Source organism: Pholcus phalangioides, unplaced genomic scaffold (genome assembly GCF_987345545.1).
Source record: "Pholcus phalangioides strain wild (caught in Gottingen) unplaced genomic scaffold, Ppha-v1.0 ptg000043l_1, whole genome shotgun sequence".
Taxonomy (NCBI): domain Eukaryota; kingdom Metazoa; phylum Arthropoda; class Arachnida; order Araneae; family Pholcidae; genus Pholcus; species Pholcus phalangioides.
In genome coordinates, this window is record NW_028301629.1 from 3,109,216 (window position 1) to 3,131,151 (window position 21,936).

Below are 21,936 nucleotides of genomic sequence, written 5' to 3' on the forward strand. Positions count from 1 at the left end.
TGAAACATCTTGTGATACAAAGTTGCAGGTATTACTGTATGATCTGCTCCGCTATCTAGTCAAAATTTCAATTTCTTATTCAAAATATTGACAAAAACTGTCCAATTCTGGTTTGTGTTGTCTTGAATATGACCCAAGAACGAAATTTTCGAATGCTGGTTTGGTTTCTTTGCTAAACAAATGTTTCCGAAATGTCCCAGTTTCGAACATTTAAAATATTTGGCATCTCTAGCTGGACATAATCTTATCTCATGTTTCTGCTTGCCACACCATTTGCATGTCTCCGAATGTTGGGAATCTGAAAAGTTCTTGCTCTTCGGATTATTTTTCACACCAGACTTTTGATATTGAAAGTGATCAGATTTTCTTGAAGTCATTGCATGTATAGGAACAACGGTTTCCATTTCATTGAGTTTATGTTGTTGCTGCTTGATTGATTCACTAAGCCTAACTTGTTCTACCGCGTTTGTTAGTGTAAGTTCGGCCATCCAGTTGCAACCTTTCACTTAGAGGTTAATCTGGAAAACCAACAACAATACGATCACGTATGAGTTGATCATGCAATTCTCCATAATCACAATGTTCAGCAAGGCTGTATAAAGCAGTAATGAAGTTGTTTACTGATTCTCCTTCTTGCTGCACACGTTTGTTGAACTGTGCTCGTTCAAAAATTGTATTCTTTTTAACAATGAAATGATCACTAAACTTTTTCACAACAAATTCATAGTTTCCCCTTTCAGTGTCAGCCAACTTGAAAGAAGTGTAAATGTCCTCAGCTTGTTCACCCATAATATAAATCAGCAAGTTTACCTGCTCTTCTCTCGTCTTGGTGGAGAGCCCAGAAGCTATACGGAATCTCTGGAAGCGAGTTATCTATCTTGACCAGTTTGCGGGTGTTGAAAATGTAAAATTGTCCGGCTGGTTCATCTGTATTGCTGGAATGTCAAAAGGAAAGTGCTCTGGATCAGTCATGCCTACTTTTCAGATTGAAAGTTCCTTGCAAGTACTGATTTTCATCTACTTGATGTGTATCAGAACATTTTTTTTCGCTGCTGCTACTTTGTTGTTAGTTCCCCTTCCCATCAGGACGGCTTTGATTGCCCAATTCTTTGGCTGGTGGTGATGATGATTATTACACATTTTTAATTAAAAATAAAATTATTAGTTGCTTCAATATTAGATTTTAATTATGCAATTTATTATTTAAATAAATATTTAAAAAACTGGTAATTATAAATATATTTTTACTGCTATGATACACCGACAATTAAATATTTAACGACAATATATTGTATTTAATGTTACTCACAGAATCAATTTTTTTTCAACGCTCGTTACAATTTCACATCTAATTAAGAAAATGTCAACCGTTATATACTCCCAACTAGTAATGCAAATAAAATTCATGACTTATTATTACACATTATTATTTTCTTATTTTTCCCAGGTCGTCATTTCAACTTTTTCCAGGGGGGACAAAGAATGTGTACTCAATGTATGCATACATATATATATATACACATATATACCATTTTTAGTGAATTTTCAAAAGCGGGGGGGGGCCCTGACCCCCCCCCCCCCAAATGACAGGCCTAATTTTTCCTCTCCAGATGTTCTTTTTTGTTCCTTTTGGTACTTTTAGTAACTCAATACATTGTAGTGACGAATGTGCTACCTATAAAATAGCGTCTACGGCTATAAAATTAAGATTGTCACGATTCTAGATGCGGCCTTCTACACCTGACCATCCTGCTGGTCGGGTGTTGCTCTATCACATTTTTATAACTACAACCTAAAATATTTTTTTTTAACTTTGTTAATTGTTAACAAATTATGTTAGTTAATTGTTATTAACAAATAGTTGAGTTTCATTGCTTTGGTTTTTATCTTCTATATTTGATGCGATCTTCAAGCACGTAAAAAAAATCTTTGGAGAGTGTGGAGTGAGAGTTTGCAGTATCATCCACATCCTTCAGTTAGTGAACTTATGTAAAATTCATGCTAACTTTCCGTGCCGGAACTAGGAAGGGGAGGGAGGAATGTCCCGGACAGTAAAATTTAAGGGGCCGCAATTTTAGGAGGGAACAAAGAACAATATTATAAAATTATATAATTTTAAAGTCTTGGGGTGGCGAAATAATGTTTGCCCCGGGTGGCTGAATCATATTTGCCTCTGGCAGCAAAAATCCTAGTTACGGCGCTGCTCGCTCCCACATTATTGCAGTAGGATTCTATTTTCAGTTTCATGTTTTCCTTATCCTAGAAATTTACCCTGGCATAACGTCTTTCACAGAAAGGGATATACACCACACAATAAAATAGAATCAGTTAATTTTTAATTTATGAGAAAAGTTCAATTAGCGTATATATATTTTTTTATTAGTTTGTTTCTTCTAGATTTGCCCAGATATTTAACCGAGTACCTAAGCATTATTCAGCCGGGCTGAATATTTATTCCATCTATACATAGAACTGCACTGTTATATCATTTCTAGGTTTTGGATAGGATCAATAAAAATTTGATCTTGCTTTCATTTATTTTTTTTCGCAGTTTTGGATGATGATCTTTTCAAAGGGTTCCAACCAAGCCTGTTGATTCCAATCGTGAAAAGCTTGTATAATTCCAGTAGTGTGCAATCAGTATCTGTAAGCAATAAGTTTCTCATAAAATATTTCAGAATCGTAGACATCCTATTGACGACGAGAATCCCGCAAAATTTAATAAACTTCAATGTGCAGCAGTTTCTTTGTAATCGATAGACGAGATATCATTCAGATTTTGGATATTTATGGTTGACATTTGGGTGTAGGTCTAGGTAGTTTTTGTGGCTTCAATGTGGATTGTGTTTATTGTCTCCAGCAGCTTCTTATTTTGCATCATCTGAAACACCATCTGATCGTAATTTCATTCTTATTCACATATCCATTTTCAATAATGTTGCTTCCTTCACAAATGTTTTGTCACAGGTAGTTGTAATTCTCATCTGAAATCAAATTCTCACCACTTTTAGGTTTTTTTCTAATGCAATCTTTGCCATTTTCTGAAAAATTTCTTCTGTGAAACTGCGTAATCTTGCCATTTTTACAACAATCACAAATATAAAGATATGTCTACTTTGCAAAACAAAATATTTGCAGGCATAAATGAAAAAAAAATTGATGACAACAAAATTTGATACACCAGCCGACCGACATCTGCAAATAGGAAGTTTCCAATCTCATCAAGATCAACAACGAGCAACCAAAAAAATATTTGTATAATAACAGTTACTAAATGACAGTTTGGCCAAAAAATGGTATCAGGTGACTGTAAACTACCATTGTTGTCAGTCACCTATTACGGTGCTCGAGTGGCGCAGTGGTAAGATGCTGGTCTTTCACTATGAAGGTTACTATCAAGGTTCACGTGTTCGAATTTAGGCATAGAACGTGAGAAGCAAGTTCTTAAGCTACTGAGCCTGGGGCAACCACCGATGGATGGAGCCTTCATTTTCTACCCAACTCCACTGGTTGGAAATATATGACCAGAGTTGGTGTGCGATAAAGTAAGTAGTCAAAGTGTTATGAAATGCTATTGCGGCATGAATATTTTTTAATCAACAATCACATTAGCACAGCAGTTAAATTATATAAATATCTGAAATAACATCTAAATAACACAATGATGATGCTATCGATCTCAGTGGCTGTTTAAGGAGAAGGAACATTTGCATAACTGTGTTAGGTTGCTGTTGAACAACCATTGTTGTCAGTCTAGTGTTATGAAACACTCTTTCGCTAGATGCATATTTCTATCAACAATCGTTGTACAGGAAAAAGCCAAATCGAATTGACCCAGTAACTAATCTAAAAGGATGTCAACAACGAACCAAGATTATGTAAACAATGAACCAAAAAGCCATATAAAATTCACGATTGTTTGAAAAATTAATGTAAATGACTGTTTGAAAGAAGAATGATTCACTTTATGGCATCTGTTAAACAACCATTATCGTCACACACACAGTCACCATTTATATCGCTTCTTGGCTTTTTGGCTAAGAACAAAGTGTAGTCAACTATTATGAAAAGATATCTGCCCCATTGCATACTTTCACCACTAATAATATGAAACAATCATAACACCACAACAATGCCAAAGATAAAAAAAATGTGTCCTATCTGGATAAGAAGAAACATTAGAATAATGGTGTAAGAAGACTGTCAGACAACCACTGTTGTCAGTCAGTTGTTATGAAATGCTATTGCTACATCAACAATCACTGAATAATCAAAATTCCCCAGTAATTAACTCCCTTCCTTCTACGTCTTAGTCTTATTTTATAACAAAATCTCACATCCAACAATATCAACCAAAACAATATAAAATTCATAATTGTTTGAAAATTATCCTAAATGACAAATTGAAAAGGAAGAACCATTCAAACAATGGTATCAGGTGACTAAACTACCACTGTTGCTTATTACGAAATGCCATCCCCACACGCCTATCATCAACAAAGCATTTAACAATCACATTTAAATTACCAGTAACTAAAATTATGTAAAATTCTCAAACAATAACTGAATGATGTTATCATAACAAGCAACACAACAATACCAAAGAAAAATTTGCAATTGTTGCATAAATTAATCTTGATAGATGTTTGAAAAAAAGATTAAAATGATTGTGTCAATGACTGCTGAACAACCATTATCATGAGTAGCCTGTTATCAAACCCCTATTGCCTGATGTATATTTCTATTAACAAAGTGATCATCAATCACTGTATATAGCCAAATCAAATTGCCCCAGTAACTAATCCCAACTGATGCTATCAACAAAGCACAATCAAAAACCATATGAAATTCACAACTGTTTGAAAAATGAGCACAAGTGACTGTTTGAAAAAAGAAGAATCACATCAATGATATCAGGTGACTGTTAAAACAACCATTGTTGTTGGTCACCTGTTATGAAACGCTTGTCACATGGACATTTTTTTATCAACACAGCCATCAACAATCATTATATCCTAGCGAGATTAAATCACATAAAAAACTGAAATAACAGTGAATCTCGCAACAATGGTTACACTATCACAACACACACACACACACACACAAAACACAACAATACCAAAAAAAGAGGGTATCTTACCTCCGCAAGATGAATATCATTCATAACAAAACCCGGAGTCTCAAAGCACGGTTCGTCATCATCCTCGCAATGTTAGCAACAATGCAACGATATCTTCATGAGAGAGAAGGAAAAAAAAACAACAAAGAAATAAACAAAACGATTGTCACGGATACCTCCCAAAGACGTACACAAAAGAAACTAAAGTATCCAAAAAAATATATAAACAAATAAAAAAAACTAAAAAAAACAACAAGGGAGAAAGCCGCTGCTGGGACGATATTTTCTTCCCTTTAAGTCGCTGTTGCCACACACGAACCACTTAATTCTTGAATTAATAACAATTATTAATAAACAATCGGGGACGTAGGATAATCCATAATGATCCAAACATTTCGGAATGAAATTGACGCGTGTTCTTTATTGCACCACATGGGACACTAGTGACCGGGGTTTCGATTTCCAACAATGCTATCTATCAGTGGCGCCCGTTGTTATAGAGACACGGCTCTACCTCTCCAATGCGGACACCGTGGGAATTGCCACCGGCCGTGAATGACGTGAGAACAATAGATGCTTTCGGCCCTCTATCCTCTCTTTCTCACCACCACAAACCCTCCAACCACGAACAATATACGAAATCATAATAATAATAATTCCAGCTGGATACATATCCTCTGTCTCTCTCCCCCATATTTGTCAGATGGACATTCACGAACTAAACAGATTATTATTTTTAACAACGAAAAATATTTTATTTGGAAAACGAATAATTTTCAATTTGTTTTGATGCTTAGAAAAACTGAAACAATTGTCTAACAATGGGATTTTTTTTTTAATGAAGTGATTGTAAATTCAAGCAATTTTGGTAATTTTCCTATAGGTTAGTTATTAAATATTGCTCTCATGAGAAATGAATAAATTTTAAATAATAAGGTTTAAACATTGTTGAGGAAAAAATAGAATAAGCCATTGTTGTGTGTGTGTTGTGTTGTAAGACAATGTAATGTTATTATTTATTAAGATCTAAAATAAGATTATACCATTTTGTTAAAAAAACATAAAAAGCCCTTTGTTGTTAAAAAATAAAAATAACCCCCCCCCCCCTTCCCACGTTAAAAAATATAAAAAACTACTGTTGTGAAATTTTCCCGTTATTATTATAATGCAGGTAATAAGATAAAACGATTGGTGTAAAAAATAGAATAAGTCGTTGTTAAAAGTATAAAAAGCCACCGTTGCTAAATTTTCCCGTTATTATTAAGATGTAGATAATAAGATCAAACCATTGTTGTGAAAAATAAGATAAACAATTTTTGTGAGAAATAAAATAAATCATTGTTGTGAAAAATAAAATAAATCATTGTTGTGAAAATTTTTAAGAAGCAATTGTTGTTAAATATCCAATGTTTTTTTTTCATTGAAATAAAAATGTTTATTAAATACTTTTTTATCATTTTTATCGAAAAAAAGTTTTTTTAAAAATTGAAAAACATCAAAAATTCTGAAAAATCGTTGTTGTGAGATATTAAAAATGTCTTGTTGTTATTTATTAAGATTTTAATTAAGATTAAACAATTGCTGTTTAAAAACCATTATTGTAAAATAGAAAAACCATAGTGTCAAATAGAATAAACCATTGTTGCGAACTTTTCAATGTCTCATTATTTTTTTTATTAAAATTATAGTATAATTAAATTATTGCTGTTAAAAAATGAAACAAAACCCATGTTGTTATAGAAAAAAAAACCTTTGTAGTTAACAAATAAAAAAAACAATGTCTTGTTATTATTTATTTAGTTAAATAATAAGATTAAGTATTGTTTGTGAAAAATTGTCTTGTAATTGTTTATTAGAATTTAAATAGTAAGATTGAATCATTGTCGTGAGAAATATAAAAAAATAATTGTTGTGCGGGATTCCATGTCTTGCTATCATTTATCAAAATTTCTGCAAGATAATTGTTAAATATTATATTAAATCATTGTTGGGAAATCTGCCATAACATTTGATAATCTTCACAGTGGAATGAATGGTAACAATGAAATAATAACCATAATATACATGTTGTTGAAATTAATTGGTACAAAAATAATTGTTGTTTTTGTTTACAATATCTTAGGAAATATTTTTTTTTATAATTAATGCAAAATATTGTTATCAATGACATACTTTTCAACCCATTGTTGTGAAAGAAATATTGAACTGTGGCTGTGAAAAATACAAATTAAAGTGATTAATCAACAATTGAAATTATTCTTATGGGAGGCCTATGGTTTGTTATTGCGAATATACCAGGATGATGTTTGATAATATTCCGAATAGAACAAGTGATTTTATAATGATATCCATAATCTAAAAAATGTATTTGAAACAAATCAGTTTTGAAAAGAAATTATTGTTGTAAACGTGAATAAAATAATTTAAATTTTATTTGTTGTACCTGAGTACAACCAGTGCCGTCTGTATATTTTTCTTTGTAAATTATTGCTCGTCCATTACTGGTCCGCAAGTAAAAAAAAGTTGAATAACACTGCATATTATTTTAGAGCATGGGGTCTTCAACGTGTGGACCTCGGAGTTTCTTGCCGTAGCCCGTGGACCATTTTCAGAAAATGGCTAAAAATATAAAAAGACTATGAAAAAATCTTTAATAATTTGACTAAGCCGTCAGGTTAATGACAGTTATACTGAAATCATGTTATTAATCAGAGCGAGATGTTTTTCAAATTCATTAGCAACACGCTATGCACTTGATCATTACCAGGGCCGTCCTCAACAAGTTGGAGGGATCAACTGTTTGGAGGAGGGGGGGGGGCAGTGCCGTCTCAACGCATGGGCCCACCCGGGCACGGCCCAGGGGCCTCACAAAAATGAGAAGTGGTTGAAATTTTCGAGAATTTTCCAGGTAGGGCCTCAAAAACATCACTTGGCCCAGGGGTCTCACAAAAATGAGAAGTGGTTGAAATTTTCGAGAATTTTCCAGGTAGGTCCTCAAAAACATCACTTGGCCCGGGGGCTCATGATGCTCTTAAGACGGCCCTGGGGGTGGGCTGATTCCGTATTATAATTCAGGACGAAAAGGTCGGCATCTAGAAAGGCATACCTTATCTATTACCTTATTATTAAAATGTTACAGAATTGCTAAAAAAACACCTTAATGAAAAACAAATTGCGGAATGTTTTTGAAAGAAATAATTTTTCAAAATTAATGAAAGAAATAGTTTCAGAATAATTGAAGACTGCTAGAATAACAATTTCAAGTCATATTGAGAGGAAAATAATTTTTCAAGAGATATATTGAGAAGGAAATAATTTCAGAATTACCGAGACAAATAATTACAGAATCATCTAACGTAGTTTCAGAATAATTAAAAGAAGCAACTAATCAAAAACTTATTCCCAACAAGTGAGAGAAATGATTTCAGGACTAATCAAAATCGATAATTATTGAAAGAATTTTCTGAAATATTAAATTTCTAATTTTTTTTTAAATTTCTGGCCCCGTTTAACTCAGGGCCTCGTTGGCTCTTCCATCAAGATCTCACTATACATGACACTAGAGGCTCTTGTGCATCTGGATTCCATCTCACAATTCTATATACCTTCGTATGAGCTGGTGGCCCGCGGGCTTCGTGAGAGGTTCCAATGTAGCGTGCGATGGCAGAAAGGTTGAAAACTCCTGTTTTAGAGGCAAAACTCTGAATCGAATAACGAAGCCATAAAGAAATTTGCAGAATGAAATTTTACAATTAGTGAAATTTAAGAAAAAGTCTTTGATGAGTTAGGCAAGGCTGTAGCGAGAGGGGGGGGGAGGGGGGACCAGACCCCCAAGTCCCCCCCACCGAAATGTGAGGGAATGACCAAAAAAAGGGAAAAAGATGACCAAATCTAATTGTTCTTTCACTTTGGTCCCACACCCCCGAAATGAAAATGGTTCCTCCCCCGAACGAAATTTCTGGTACGGGCCTGGATTTAGGCTTCCCACAGTCCTTTGTGGCCCCCGTCACTCGAAAGTATCGAAAATCAAACCTCTGTATATGATTCACCTTCTTTTTTTTTTAAACTCCCCACTTCACCGGGCACATCTGAAATCAAACCCTGAATGAAGGGGATTAAAAAGCAGTGAATGAATAGTTGCTTTGCTCATTTTCCTCCCCACTCCTCTTTTTTCGCAGGGGACCCTTGCTATCAAAAATAACATTCGAGATGACGTTTTAACGCTGTGTGTGGGAACCCAACACACGCAGGGTATTATCTGAAACACCTGGTGTCAATCAATATTAACAGTAGCGGTTCATATTAGCCTCTTTTACATGTACATGAACACTTGCCGTGAATGACTCAGACTATGAAAGGTTCAGACTCTATGAAAAATGGTTCGGGCCCTCCCCCTCACACTCCATTTACCACGAATAGACATGAAATTATTAGACAGGAAAGAATTTTCGTAACCACAACAGAGGCCCGAACATAGGCGCCGGGTTCGGGGCAAAGATTATTTGAGCACACGCCCCCCCCCCCACACCGATTAATCAATGAATGCACAACGCACCATTCGACCTCCTGCGTACGAGCTTGAGAGTCCCGTATATACGGGACGAATGGCGAGAGATTTTCAGCCACCCCCCCCCCTCAATATTTTTTTTCATGTCGGCTCCTCTTGGACCGCACGCGTTTTCATTCGTTCATATATTGACCTTAGAGAAGAATTTTATTTATTTATTCTCTAAGATATTGACCCATATAGAAATATAGAATAACGGGCAGTGGCGTCGGAGCCGGGTGTATGCTGGGTGCTCGAGCACCCACTGTAGTTTGTTTCATTCACCCCAGAATTAATTCAGAAATAGGAACTTCCTATAAAAAACTAAAGACGAGCACTCAGAGGATCGAACACCGCCATCGCCCTTGATGCAGGACCTGTTTCTCGCGTGGGCAAATAGGGCCGAGGGCCCAAAATTGGATGCCTTTTGTATTTTAGGTACAGCCCACATGTCCCCCCTTTCCCCTGCGTACGCCTCTGTTGAAAGAATGCTACATAAAAGGGGGCTCCGAAAATTCATATTTGTTCAGGGCCCGATCTTATGAAGAAAGGGCCCTTCCCTGATAACGAGGGCCAAAACATATCGCTTTGGAGACTCTTCAAATCGACGTTTAAAGCGTATTAGTTGCTACACGTGAAACCCGTGAAGGCATAAAATTACGGGCCTGGTTTCTTCGAGAGTGAGAAACGAGACACCTGTCGAGGGGCTCCTCGCAATTTCGAACCCGAAACTAAGTATTAGTAACTAATTTAACATGTTATCGTGATTCCCCAGGGTCACAGCTAGAAATGAAAATTTGCCCGGTCTCCCGATGCCAGTGTCCATTTTGACACCCTCCTCTTCGTAATTTTAAACGAAAAACAGTAAATTCAGCACCCTTCCTGTTCTAGCACCCAGAACACCAGACATCAACTGCCTTACTCTAGTTGCGGCCCCTAATGCTTGTTTAATCCAGTGGTTGCAAGCGGAATTCTGGATCATAAATAGGATCAAGAGGCCCGAAAATATGTTTGGGCCTCCCGAAATAGTCTTTTTTTTTTAATTGAGAAAATAATTGCTCCCTTCGGGGAACTCCCCCCCCCCCCCCCCGTATGGTGAATCATATTTGCCGGGCCGGGGTAAGTTACTGATATTAACCTGACTTCGCCCAGAGCTCCCTCAAGTTTAGGTCAATCAGTTAATGAATATTGCACAAGACGGAGTATGAGGTAGACATGAATCATGAACCTTACATAGGTTTGTGATAGACAACGACAATCACGGATGACCGAAAGCATCCCCCCCCCATGGGCTTGATTTACGCAGGGGTAAGTGAGACGATTATCTAGGACAGGCATCTTGAACCCGTTGCTCGCGAGCAACAACACGGTGCTTATACAGAGGTAGTGCTCGATGCTCATGTCCGATTTTGTGCTCGTGAGCACTTGATCAACGTTACATCCGTACACCTTGCACAAATTGCATTCAATGGCTGAAATCATCCTGATCTCATGCATCCGTATGTCGAAATTGCCGTAAGGGTGCTCTTCTTTTGATGATAAGTACATGCAGGGCCGCCACTAGGGGGGGGGGGGCAGGCGGGTCCTTTTCCCCGGGCGCTGGACCAGGAGAGCCGAATTCGCCCTTTAACTTCTTCTTCTACATGGCAAGGGGCGCAAAAATGCCGGTTTGCCCCGGGTGACGAAGTATTTAGTTGCGGCTCTGGGTACATGCAGTGCTCGCGATTGCACACAAAAAGGTTGAAGACCTCTGACCTAGGACTTCAGCCAGTAATTTAAGCAAAGCCTATTCACTAAAAAACCAAAAATCGTTCACCTTGAATCAAGGGTGCTCAACCTTTTGAAGAGTGCGGGGTCACTTCCTTGGTTTGAAAACGTGTCGCGGGCCACTTAAGTGATCTGGAATTGTGCCCAGGGCCGTCTTAAGAGCATCATAGGCCCCCGGGCCAAGTGGTTTTTCTGAGGCCCTACCTAAGAAATTCTAGAAAATTTCAACCGAATTTCCCTTTTGTGAGGCCCCTCTTCTCCTGAGGCCCATGCGTTAAGACGGCACTGATTGTGCCGTGAGTCACTGAAGTGACTTGCAAATATGCCGCGGGTTACTCAAATGATCTGTAAATATGCCGTGGCAATTCAAGTGATCTGGGAATGAGTCACGGGTCACTTAAGTGATGAGGAACCCACGGTGCACCGTGTGACACTTGAGTGATTAGGAACTGTGCAAGGGGTCACTTGAGTGATTCGAGAAAGGGCCGAGGGCCACTAAAGTTTTCTGGAAGCACGCAGCGAATCACTTAAGCAATGTGAAACTGCACCGCATGCCATCAAAGTAATCTGTAAATGTGCCGCGAGTCACCTAGGTGATCTATAGAGCCGCGAGCCACCTAAACCAGTGTTTCCAAACCGCCGGGTCCTGATATCATTCATCACGACTGATTAGCCGTTTAATTTTTCCTCATTCATTTTCCGTTGGTCGTGTGTTTTACCGGGCCTTCAACTCACAAAAATGAATGAAACCGGGCCGCGGGCTTGAAAAGGTTGAGAACCACTGACCTAAGCGATATATTCGAATCACTTAAATGATCTAGGAATGTGCCTTGGGCCACCTAAGTGATGTGGAACTACCTGATTGATCTGGTAATGTGTCACTTGGCTCAGTTTTACAAAAATAGTTTTGATGTCAAGGGCCATATCAGATCACTCCGAGGCCACATTTGGCCCGCGGGACATAGGCCTGAGCAGGTGTGAGTTAAATCGTAGAAAAAAGTCATCGGAGGCGAATGTCTCATCAACATCATAAACCGTCGTGGAAGTGATATCCTACACCCCCCCCCCGCTGCCTAGAAGATTCATCCCACCAATTCACACATTTACTATCCTAGAAGATAATCACTGAATAGGCATCGGACCCATTCTGCTGCAAAATGCGGGTGCCATCTCTACAACATCTGTACACATTGCATCACAATGGAAGAGCTGTCAGAGCTAGACGACGGATTAAATGCCCAGAGTTACAACTAAATAAGCTTTCAGCTGTGACAAGCACGCACTTTGCCGCAACGCAACCCCCCGTAGTTTTAAATAAGTACGTCGTTAGAGTGAGAATTCAGCGCTCTTTCTTGTCCATCGCCCCCTGAGCAAATGGGGCACGTGCTCAAAAATTTGCAGGGCGCAGAATTTGGCTGCTTTTTGCATTACAGGCAATACCCTCCCCAACGCTTCTGCCTCAAAAAAAACTGTGCAAGAGCCGCCCAAAAATAGTACTTGCCTAGGGCGCGAACTTATTAAATGTAAGTCGTGGGTTCGGGAGGGGGTTGTCAAAATCCTAGATTTCGAGGGTCCCCTGTCGTGGACAGAATCTTAAGATATTGTTTTGATAAGAAGTCAAAATGTAACTCAATGCAATCAACGTAATTTGCTTCATTGTAAACAAAGTATTTTTAATTCGTTTTGCGACTCCTAAAAATTTAGCGGCCCGGTGCGACTGCACCCTTCGCACCTGCCTAAGTCCGGCCCTGGAAGCAGAGTAAAGCAAGCAATAAATCTGTCCAACAACAATGCAATTTCCTATCTCCGAGAATTCCTAAAAAGGAGGCAAAAAGCAAGTGTCGTTGGAAACGTTCTTTTTAAAATCACACAAAAAGAATAAGAATGCAAGCAACTGTGAGTCCTTAAATCGTCCAACACGAGACAGTCATCTTCTCTCTCGTTGTTTAGAGTAAGTTAATTTGTATACATTATCGTATCGCATGTTCATGGAGTTATCACATTATATATATACTGTACATATTTCACTTGAAAGCTCTAATTCTTCACCTCTCTTTCTGTGTGTGTGGTCCCGTTCAGCACTTGTGACTCCCCTTTCTATTTGTGGTCCCCCTTTCTATCTGTGGCCCCAGATTTAGAGTATCCCAGGGCCCCCCAAACGGGCCACATGGCATCAGGTTGCGAACTACTGTAGTATTATATAACATGCAAAGAAAAATCATTTCACTGGAACTTTTGCTGTCACCTATCGAATAAAACTGTTATAATTTTCCGATTCAAATTGCTGACTGGCTTCTGAAAAGCATAATAAAGTAAAAAAAAAATATTGTATCATATTGATAATATTTTAAAAAGCAATAATATACATAAAATTATCATATTTACTGAAAAAATTTTATCAGTTGATGTTTGTGTACAGTAATGTAATATTAGTAAATTTTGTCAAGTGAAGTCGTCCTTCTTTTTAATGAGTGATGGATTAAAGAGGACGTAATCCAGAACCAAATAGTGTCCTCACGAAATCAAGGACGGCCCTACTTTGCAAGTTTGATAATATTATTTTACTTTACAAAAACATCAACCATTAAAATTTTGATGCAAATTTAATAATTTAATATATATTATTGTTTATAAAAATATTTTGTTACACTATATTATATTATTTTTCAAATATATTTCACCAATCGGAAACCTATTACGAATGTCAATAGAAAAATTATATTAATTTTATTCGGTAGGTGGCAGCAGATATTTCAGATAAATGATTTATATTATTAACATGTTAGATTGCAGTGGTTCTTAACATGGTGCCATATGGTCCCCCAGCGTCTCTGGAATATTCTGGGGGGAGCACAGGTGAAAATCAGACGAAGGGGAGCCATGACAAGTGCTGAACAGGGGCCCCTCAGAGAGAGAGAGAGGTGATAGATTTCAAGTGAATTATAGTGAGAGTTAATACTTTCTGAATTCAGCACAGCATGGAACCAGGACCATCTAAATCCGCGGGCCCTCATATCCATGGGGGGGGGCACATGATGATATCTGGTACTACTATTTCTGGATGTAATTAATATGTAAGCTATTACTTCTCTCCAGTCAAGTACGGGTGACCCCAGAGCAGTGCCGTCTTAATACGCGGGCCCACCCTGGAACGGCCCGGTGGCCTCAAGTTCGAAAGCTCGTTAACCGAAGTTCCACTGTGCATGTCTATATATATATCAGTTTTATTGGATTAGCTCCTTGTGACGAGGAAAAAAGTGAAATTTGAGAGAAAACTATAAAAATTATTACATAAGAAACTGTTTTTTCTGCCAAATTTTTGGAAAAAAATATTTACCGCATCGCGACTGCGGTTTGATGGGTCGCCATGACTAACGTGGACATAATTATCAATAAAAAATACGCCAACTTGACGATGTTCTCGAATCATGTCTTTTGTTATCTGACTACTACTGGCCACTTCACGAACTGATCGGCCGATGTCCGAATTTCAGATATGTTGCGGTAAATGTGATAAATGTGGTTATTATACATAATTGCCGAGCGTTTCGGTAGGTTTAATAAGCTTCTTTAAAATGTATCACTTTTACCGACGATTATGTATAGTACCCAAGTGGCGTTGGTGAATTTAATAAATTTCCCTAAATCACTCTTTTACCGGTGATTGTACATAGGCTAATACCACAAGTGTCGTTGGTAAAATTTAATAAGTGCTAAAAAATTATCGCTTTTACTGATTATGCATAATACCCAAGCAACTAGTCGTTGCAAACATGAAAAATCGTATTGTATAATATACTATATTTAACTACATAATAACTTAATCAATATAACTTCTTCTTGTAATGTGTTGTTAGATTGGGGTAGGATCGTGAAATTTGTTATCGTTATAACGGGGTGAAAAAGTGATAGAGTTATCACTTACCAAGGCGATTGGTAAGCATGCATAACACACACATTATATTATGTTCACTTATATTCATTATAAAAATGTATTCACTTATATTACATTTCATGTAAAACATTATTGAACCGAAACTACTGATGTCACCTATCACATGTACATACAAACAGCGGTTCTCAACTTGGGGGGGGGGGCATATGGGTCCCTTCGTGGTGCTGGTACATTTCAGTGGGGAACCACGGGAGAAAATGTAGTGGTAAAGGGGGAATCCATGAAAGTTAGTTTGTTGGGGAGCCTCAGTGAGGTGAGAAAAAAAATTTAGGTGTGAAGAAATAAAGCTTTTTGAAGTGAAGGGTGCTCAACCCTTCGAAGAGTGCGGGCCACACTTCATTGGTTTGAAAACAGGCCACTCAAGTGATCTGGAAATGTGCCGCTGGTCAATTAATTCATCTAGAATAGTGTTCCGGGTCAATTGATTGATTTGTAAATGTGCCGCAGGCCACTTAAATGATCTGCAAATGTGCCGCAGGCCACTTAAATGATCTGTAAATGTGCCGCAGGCCACTTAAATGATCTGTAAATGTGCTGCTTCGTTCATTTTTACAAAGTTTGAGGTCGTAGGCCCCCCCATCAGATGACTCTTAGAGCCACATTTAGCCCGCGGGCCCATGGGTTGAGCATTTATGTTTCAAGTCAAATATAGGGCTGTGACTATTTATAGAATCCAACGAAACCACTCGTAAAACCAGTGTCATCTTAAAGCATTTACCCATCCTTATCTGACCCTCTATATTTTACAGCAGGGATCCAAGTATGGGGTCATTCGAGGTCTCCTGGGTAGATTTTTCGCTGGTCCCTCTGTATTAAATTTATACTGTGAAAAAAACGCAAATAAATAATGAGAATCATATCAGCCCCCCCCCCCCAAGTTTCAGGTCTGTCAGTCTCACTCCTGTGAGAGGCCAGGCCCGGCGGGGGGAGGGGGGTCCCATATCGATAAGTGAGCCCCCCCCCCCACACACACACACATACACACTTCATGAGATTTCGTACAGTACAATAAATTTCGAAGATAAATGGTAAATACTGTTTGTAGGCCGTTATTTCCAGCTAAGTATGGGACTACCAGAACTTCACTTTTGCCCAGGAGCCCCATGATGGTGAGACTGCCCCGAATAGAACTCGGACTAGAGGGGGCGTTCAATAGATTTTAGCCCAGGACATCTGGAGACAAAATCTTATTTACAAAATTTTTGTTCTCAATATAAATTTACAGAAAAAAAAAATCAATTCAATACGTAGAAAGGATCTCGCTTCTGGATGAAGTTCGAAGAACCTGGGTAAGACAAGGGGAGCCACGAGAAAAAAATATGATCCAAAAGGGGGGCCACGGGTAAAAAAAAGGTTAAGAAACATCGGTCTAAAGCATTTCTTCTTGCCTTTACGAAATTGTAATCACAAAGAACATAGAACAAATTTGATGATTCAATTATGATCATGGCCTCCACATCCTGGAGTAGAGCCCTAGGCTGGGATCTTTTGCGGGCCCTTCGACCAGACTTTCACGGGCCCCTTTATGGTGGATTTGAAAAACAAAAAAATAATGAAAATCATGCCGGGCCCCAGGGCTAGAGCCTTGCCAGCCCACCCGCGTGTGGGGACTATGTTTATGATAATGATTAATGTTATTGCTCAAAAAATATTTATCAATAGAAGGGGACTGATAATCAACTAAAGGGGGCCCAGCATAGTTATTAAAATAAAAAAATTGACTTTTTATACCGTGTGTCCTAAAATCCCATTACAAAGTCAGTCCCAATCTCCCCTGTCGCTCCTGAGGCCAAAATAGAAAAAAAATTCGAAGCGATAGGGAGTTGTTGCTCCAGAACAAACTTGAATATGATTGCAAGCATGGGCTAATGAATGGAGCATGACCTTCAGCGTGGATAAGTGCACGGTCGCTCATTTTGGTTCGAACAAACCCACGTTTCTCTTACGTGTTGAATCGGAGGTCTTCAACCTTTATCTAGTCGCGAGCACTGTCTTCACCCCTCGCCAAAGGAAGAGCACCTTTACGACAAGTTTGACATACGAATGCGTGGAATCGGGATGATTTCAATCCCTGAATGCAATATGTACAAGGTGTTTAGTTGGAAAGTTGATCAAGTGCTCGCGAGCACCAAATCGGACACGAGCATCGAGCACTCTGGATGAAGAGCAACACGTTGAAGATGACTGAGTTAAATGATAATATTATTCCGGATGCAAATAGGTTCGCCAATTTGGGAATTCTCATCGACGAGCGACTCAGATTTCCTGTACATTGTTCCGCAGTTGCCAATATCGAATAGAATGCTCGGTTTCACTCTTAAAATGACTCATTCTCTTTCTTCTTCGCATTCTCCTAAAGTCATTCTTCAGCTTTTCCGAGGTCTTAGTTCGTCCTGGACTGGAGTATGTCGTTAGTTTTTGGAGGTCGTACCTACAGGGGGACATACAGGGCCGGACCTTAAATTCTGGAAACTACGCGGCAACAGAAGGCGCCGATTTTTTATATCCCCAAAATGTTACTCGCTTACACTTGAAAAATGTCCAGAATCGAACCCGAGTTCATAGACTTGGTTGGCAGGGTGCAGTGAAGAGCTACGCGTGCTCTTGTTGGCACACTTGGCTTGATTTCTTGAACAGGGCCGCAACTAGATACTTTGTCATCCTGGGCAAGCCGGCATTTTGGAGCCCCCTGTAATGAAGAAGTAGTTAAAGGGCAAGTTCGGTGCCCTCTTCTGGTTCAGCGCCCGGGGCATCAGATCCCCCTGCTCCCCCTCTAGTTGCGGCCCTGTTCTTGAATACGTTTCGATTGCAGGAACGCACAGATGTTGGGGAGGGGGGAGTGATGTGATCAAAGTGTTTAAGATTTGCAACGGGATGGATAGGATGGACCATGAATTATTACTACACCGTCAATCAACTACTTCGACACGAGGAAACTACAGTCGAATCCCGTTTTAACGAATACCGTTATAGCGAAAATCTCGTTTTAACGAACACTTTTCTGAATCCTCCAGATAGGTTTACACGGGAACAGTGCAAAAAACCTAGAATTCCTTTATAACGAAGAGATTTCTCCGGTGTTATAACGGGATTCGACTGTAGTATCGTTTAGTAAAGGACAGTTAAAGGGGTTGTGGTGTCGCAGTTAATTTTTCTGTAATAGGGGGGTTGTTAATAAATGGAATAGCTTACCCCCCGGAGGTAGTAAATTGACATGTTTAAGAAGAAATACGATAAACATGTTGGTTTTTTAATCATAGTTATTAGGTTTTAATAGTGCTATAGTTTTATTTCAGCGTGTTATTAGTTTTTCGTGATAGTTTCTCTTATTTTGGGTTCCTGAATTTCAGCAATATTTGACATCCGTGTTTTTAATCGTCATTTTTTTTCAGCCACTTCAGCCTTAGGCATTTGCCTGGTGTGGTTTTTTGTATTTGTATAAGATAATAGTCCGTGTAAGCCTTTTTGTAGCAAGTTCACTGGTGGGATTTTAAACCCACTAGAGAAGCGGTTCTCAAACTTTTTTAGCTCGCGGAGCCCTTTTCAGTATATAATTTCTATGGCGGAGCCCCGTTTGACTTGAGGAGCCCTTTTGTATATTAGTTTTTATGGCGGACCCGTGTAGACCTCTTTTATATATCTATCAAATTTACTGATTTATTCCATTTTCTCTTCGGGTCGCCGCGGAGCACCGGTTGAGAACCGCTGCACTAGATCATATACATTTTGGTCTACCAGTTAAGTTAAAAAAATGCCCCTCAGTGGTGGGCTATGAAGTTTTCTGTTTTTCCTGTCAATGACTATAACTTCCACGTCACTGTTGAACACACACCCCCTTTCTTCGAAGATGCTCACCAGTTTGAATTTCTTATAAAATGGCACGATTCCATACCATAACAAATCTTACGAACTTTAGTTGTCGGTATTAATTAGCGGCCGTTCTAAATTGGTTCATCAAATTAGTATCTTTATTTTCAAAAGGGAACATTCTCACTTTATTTCGAAATCCACTTCTCATTGATTTCTGAATCTTTGGGATGAACTCTGTTTGATTATACAAGAGGGTTTATTCAAACCGAAATATTTTAGGTAGAAATCACAATGTAAAGTTAGTGGTTTCTACCAAAAGTTGGACGATATATCAACCTTGTTTATTTAATTCGGTATTTTCCATTCCAAAGAGAGCATAAAAATGTAATTTTCCCTGTTTGTGTGAAGGGAAACATTTAGGCTAGGTGAAACCCTTCTGAAATCGACAAGCGGCGTAGAAATTTCCAAGTTTCCAGACTTTCCCAGCTCCAATTCCTTCGATCAAAAGGCAACATTGCCACTAATTTTCTTTGAAAACGGAACATTTTTAAAATTTAAATGTTGAATGAAACTGCCTTCGATGTTGATCAAGAAACATGATGCTTAAATATTCTTATGCCACTTCCTTTTATGCAAAATGTTTTTTTACTATTTTCGACTTTTGGAGAGCGTCCCGCTCCAGAGGGAAAAAGCGTTTTTTACATCTACTGTAAATAGAGGAAAAGCGGAAATGTTCCTTTTTGAAAATAAGCTCTTCAAATGATATTAGTTAATGATATGACTAGTGTGTAACAGAGGCGCATTTATGGTTTTTCTGCCTATGAGCGCTACAAGAATTTTACCGCCCTTCTCCCATTCTAATCTAATTTTCTTGGCAACTCTTACCTAGAATTCGCCACCTTGTGTTATAACCCACTTACCCCCCCCCCAACCTGCAAGTACACCAGTGACTCTAAGTCACTGTTTTGGTCACTCACATGCTCACACACTGTTTCGGTCACTCACATGCTTGCACACTGTTTCGGTCACTCACATGCTTGCACACTGTTTTGGCCACTCCCTTGGTCACACACTCTCCAAGTCACTCATTTGGTCACTCCCAATGCTCACACACTCTCTCTCTCTAAGTCAGTTTCATGGTCATTCACATGCTTTGACGCTCTCTGGGTCTCTCTTTTAGTCATTCTGCACACGTTCTAGGTCACTCACCAACCGTGCTTGCTCACGCTCAGGCCGCTGCACACTATCCTGACGCGACGTGGTTCCATCTCACAATATTGATCATTCACTGACCCAGAACCCCTTTATACGCAATTATATATTTGTATATGAAGGCGTCTTACACTGGCCTAATTAGTCCCTTGCTAGTCCTTGCTAGGCAGAGGTGGATTTATCGAGAGTTACTTATTTAATTTCATCACCCTTCTCCCATTCTACTAATTTTCTTCTCCACTCATTCCTGAAATTTGCCGTTCCTCTGAACTTGCCGCCCTGGGCTATAGCCGACTAAGGAGCCCTCTCCCCCCCCCCCCGTAAATACGACGCTGGTATGAAATAAATATAGCAATTAATTGTTCATTAATATATATTTTTTTAATTTAAATTTGCCGTTCGTCAGTCCTCAAAAATGTTGAGAACCACCGTCTCAGATTATCTTCCTGCCCAGGGTGCTCATGATGTCGTTAAAACGGCTTTGCCTGTCGATGAGAAATCTCTCTCAATGACCTGCAATATCAGAAAACAAGCTGATTCAGTTTTTCGACCCGTTCCGTATCAGATGGAGGACATGAAAAAGTAAAAAGGAAAACATTCAGAATTTGTTCTCGTGAGAAATATCTGCCAGTGACATTGTTCTCTTGCTTCTGTGTCTTGAAGGTCTTTTTCTCTTCTTTTTCCTCTTTACATTCTTATCCAATAGCCGTTTATGTTTCCGAAAGCATAATTGATCCTATGGTACGGAACACTACAAAGGACTCGTATCGACTATTCTTCTCCTTTCAACCGCTAAATATAATATATACAGTCCGCGATAATAATGACCTCCCAGGTAAAGGTTCAACTGCCCGATCCCTTGCGACTTGATCGTCCCTCTAACGCCCTCGTAATGTCTTGGAATGCAGTCGAACCCCGTTATAACGAACTCCAAGAAACCAGAGAAATAACTTCGTAATAACGAAATTTCGTTATAAAGGAATTCCAGATTTTTACATTGTTCCTATGTAAACTTATTTGAAGGATTAGAAAAGTTTTCGTTAAAACGAATTTTTTTTTTTTTTTTTTTGCTATAACGGTATTCGTTAAAACGGGAATTGACTGTGTTTTGCGGAACTGTCAGTGGTCGTCTACTGTGGTTTTCCTCAACCTGGGGGGAAGGGGGTCTTGAGGTACTCTAGCACAGTGGTTCTCAACCGGGGCAACGATGGTTCCCTTTTCCCCAGCATGGCACAGCCCACGTGGATAGAGCTAATAACCCGGAAGGGACAGAGCTGGGGCCTTGTCTGGACAGATAGCCAACCAGAACCGGAGCAGAGCGGTAAAATCATAAATTCGCTTTTGATTCTGGATAAGAATTTGGGGGGGGGGAGGCACGAGAAGAAAATATGGTCCCAAAGGGGGGGGGGGAGAATTAATGGAATATGAAGAATGGCAGTAAAATATTTGATGTCAAAGGCGGTAGAAGCAAAAGTTCGCGTCTGCCTAGAGAGTGTAAGTGGTCAAAAAGAGTGACATAGAGAGCAA

The 21,936-nt window shown here is 38.8% G+C and overlaps 1 protein-coding gene across 3 annotated transcripts in view; it reads right to left on the bottom strand.

Moving 5' to 3' along the window:
* LOC149063793 (recombining binding protein suppressor of hairless-like) overlaps positions 1-21,936 on the bottom strand; it is a 100,115-nt gene that overhangs the window by 56,783 nt on the left and 21,396 nt on the right. For 2 of the 3 annotated variants that reach the window (XM_089255573.1, XM_089255571.1), the window contains exon 1: positions 5,141-5,617. In XM_089255573.1, the coding sequence (XP_089111699.1) occupies positions 5,141-5,164 (24 nt within the window). In that variant the 5' untranslated portion in view covers positions 5,165-5,617. Of the gene's footprint in view, positions 1-5,140; positions 5,618-21,936 lie in introns of those variants that run through there. The other variant, XM_089255572.1, reaches the window with a different exon arrangement.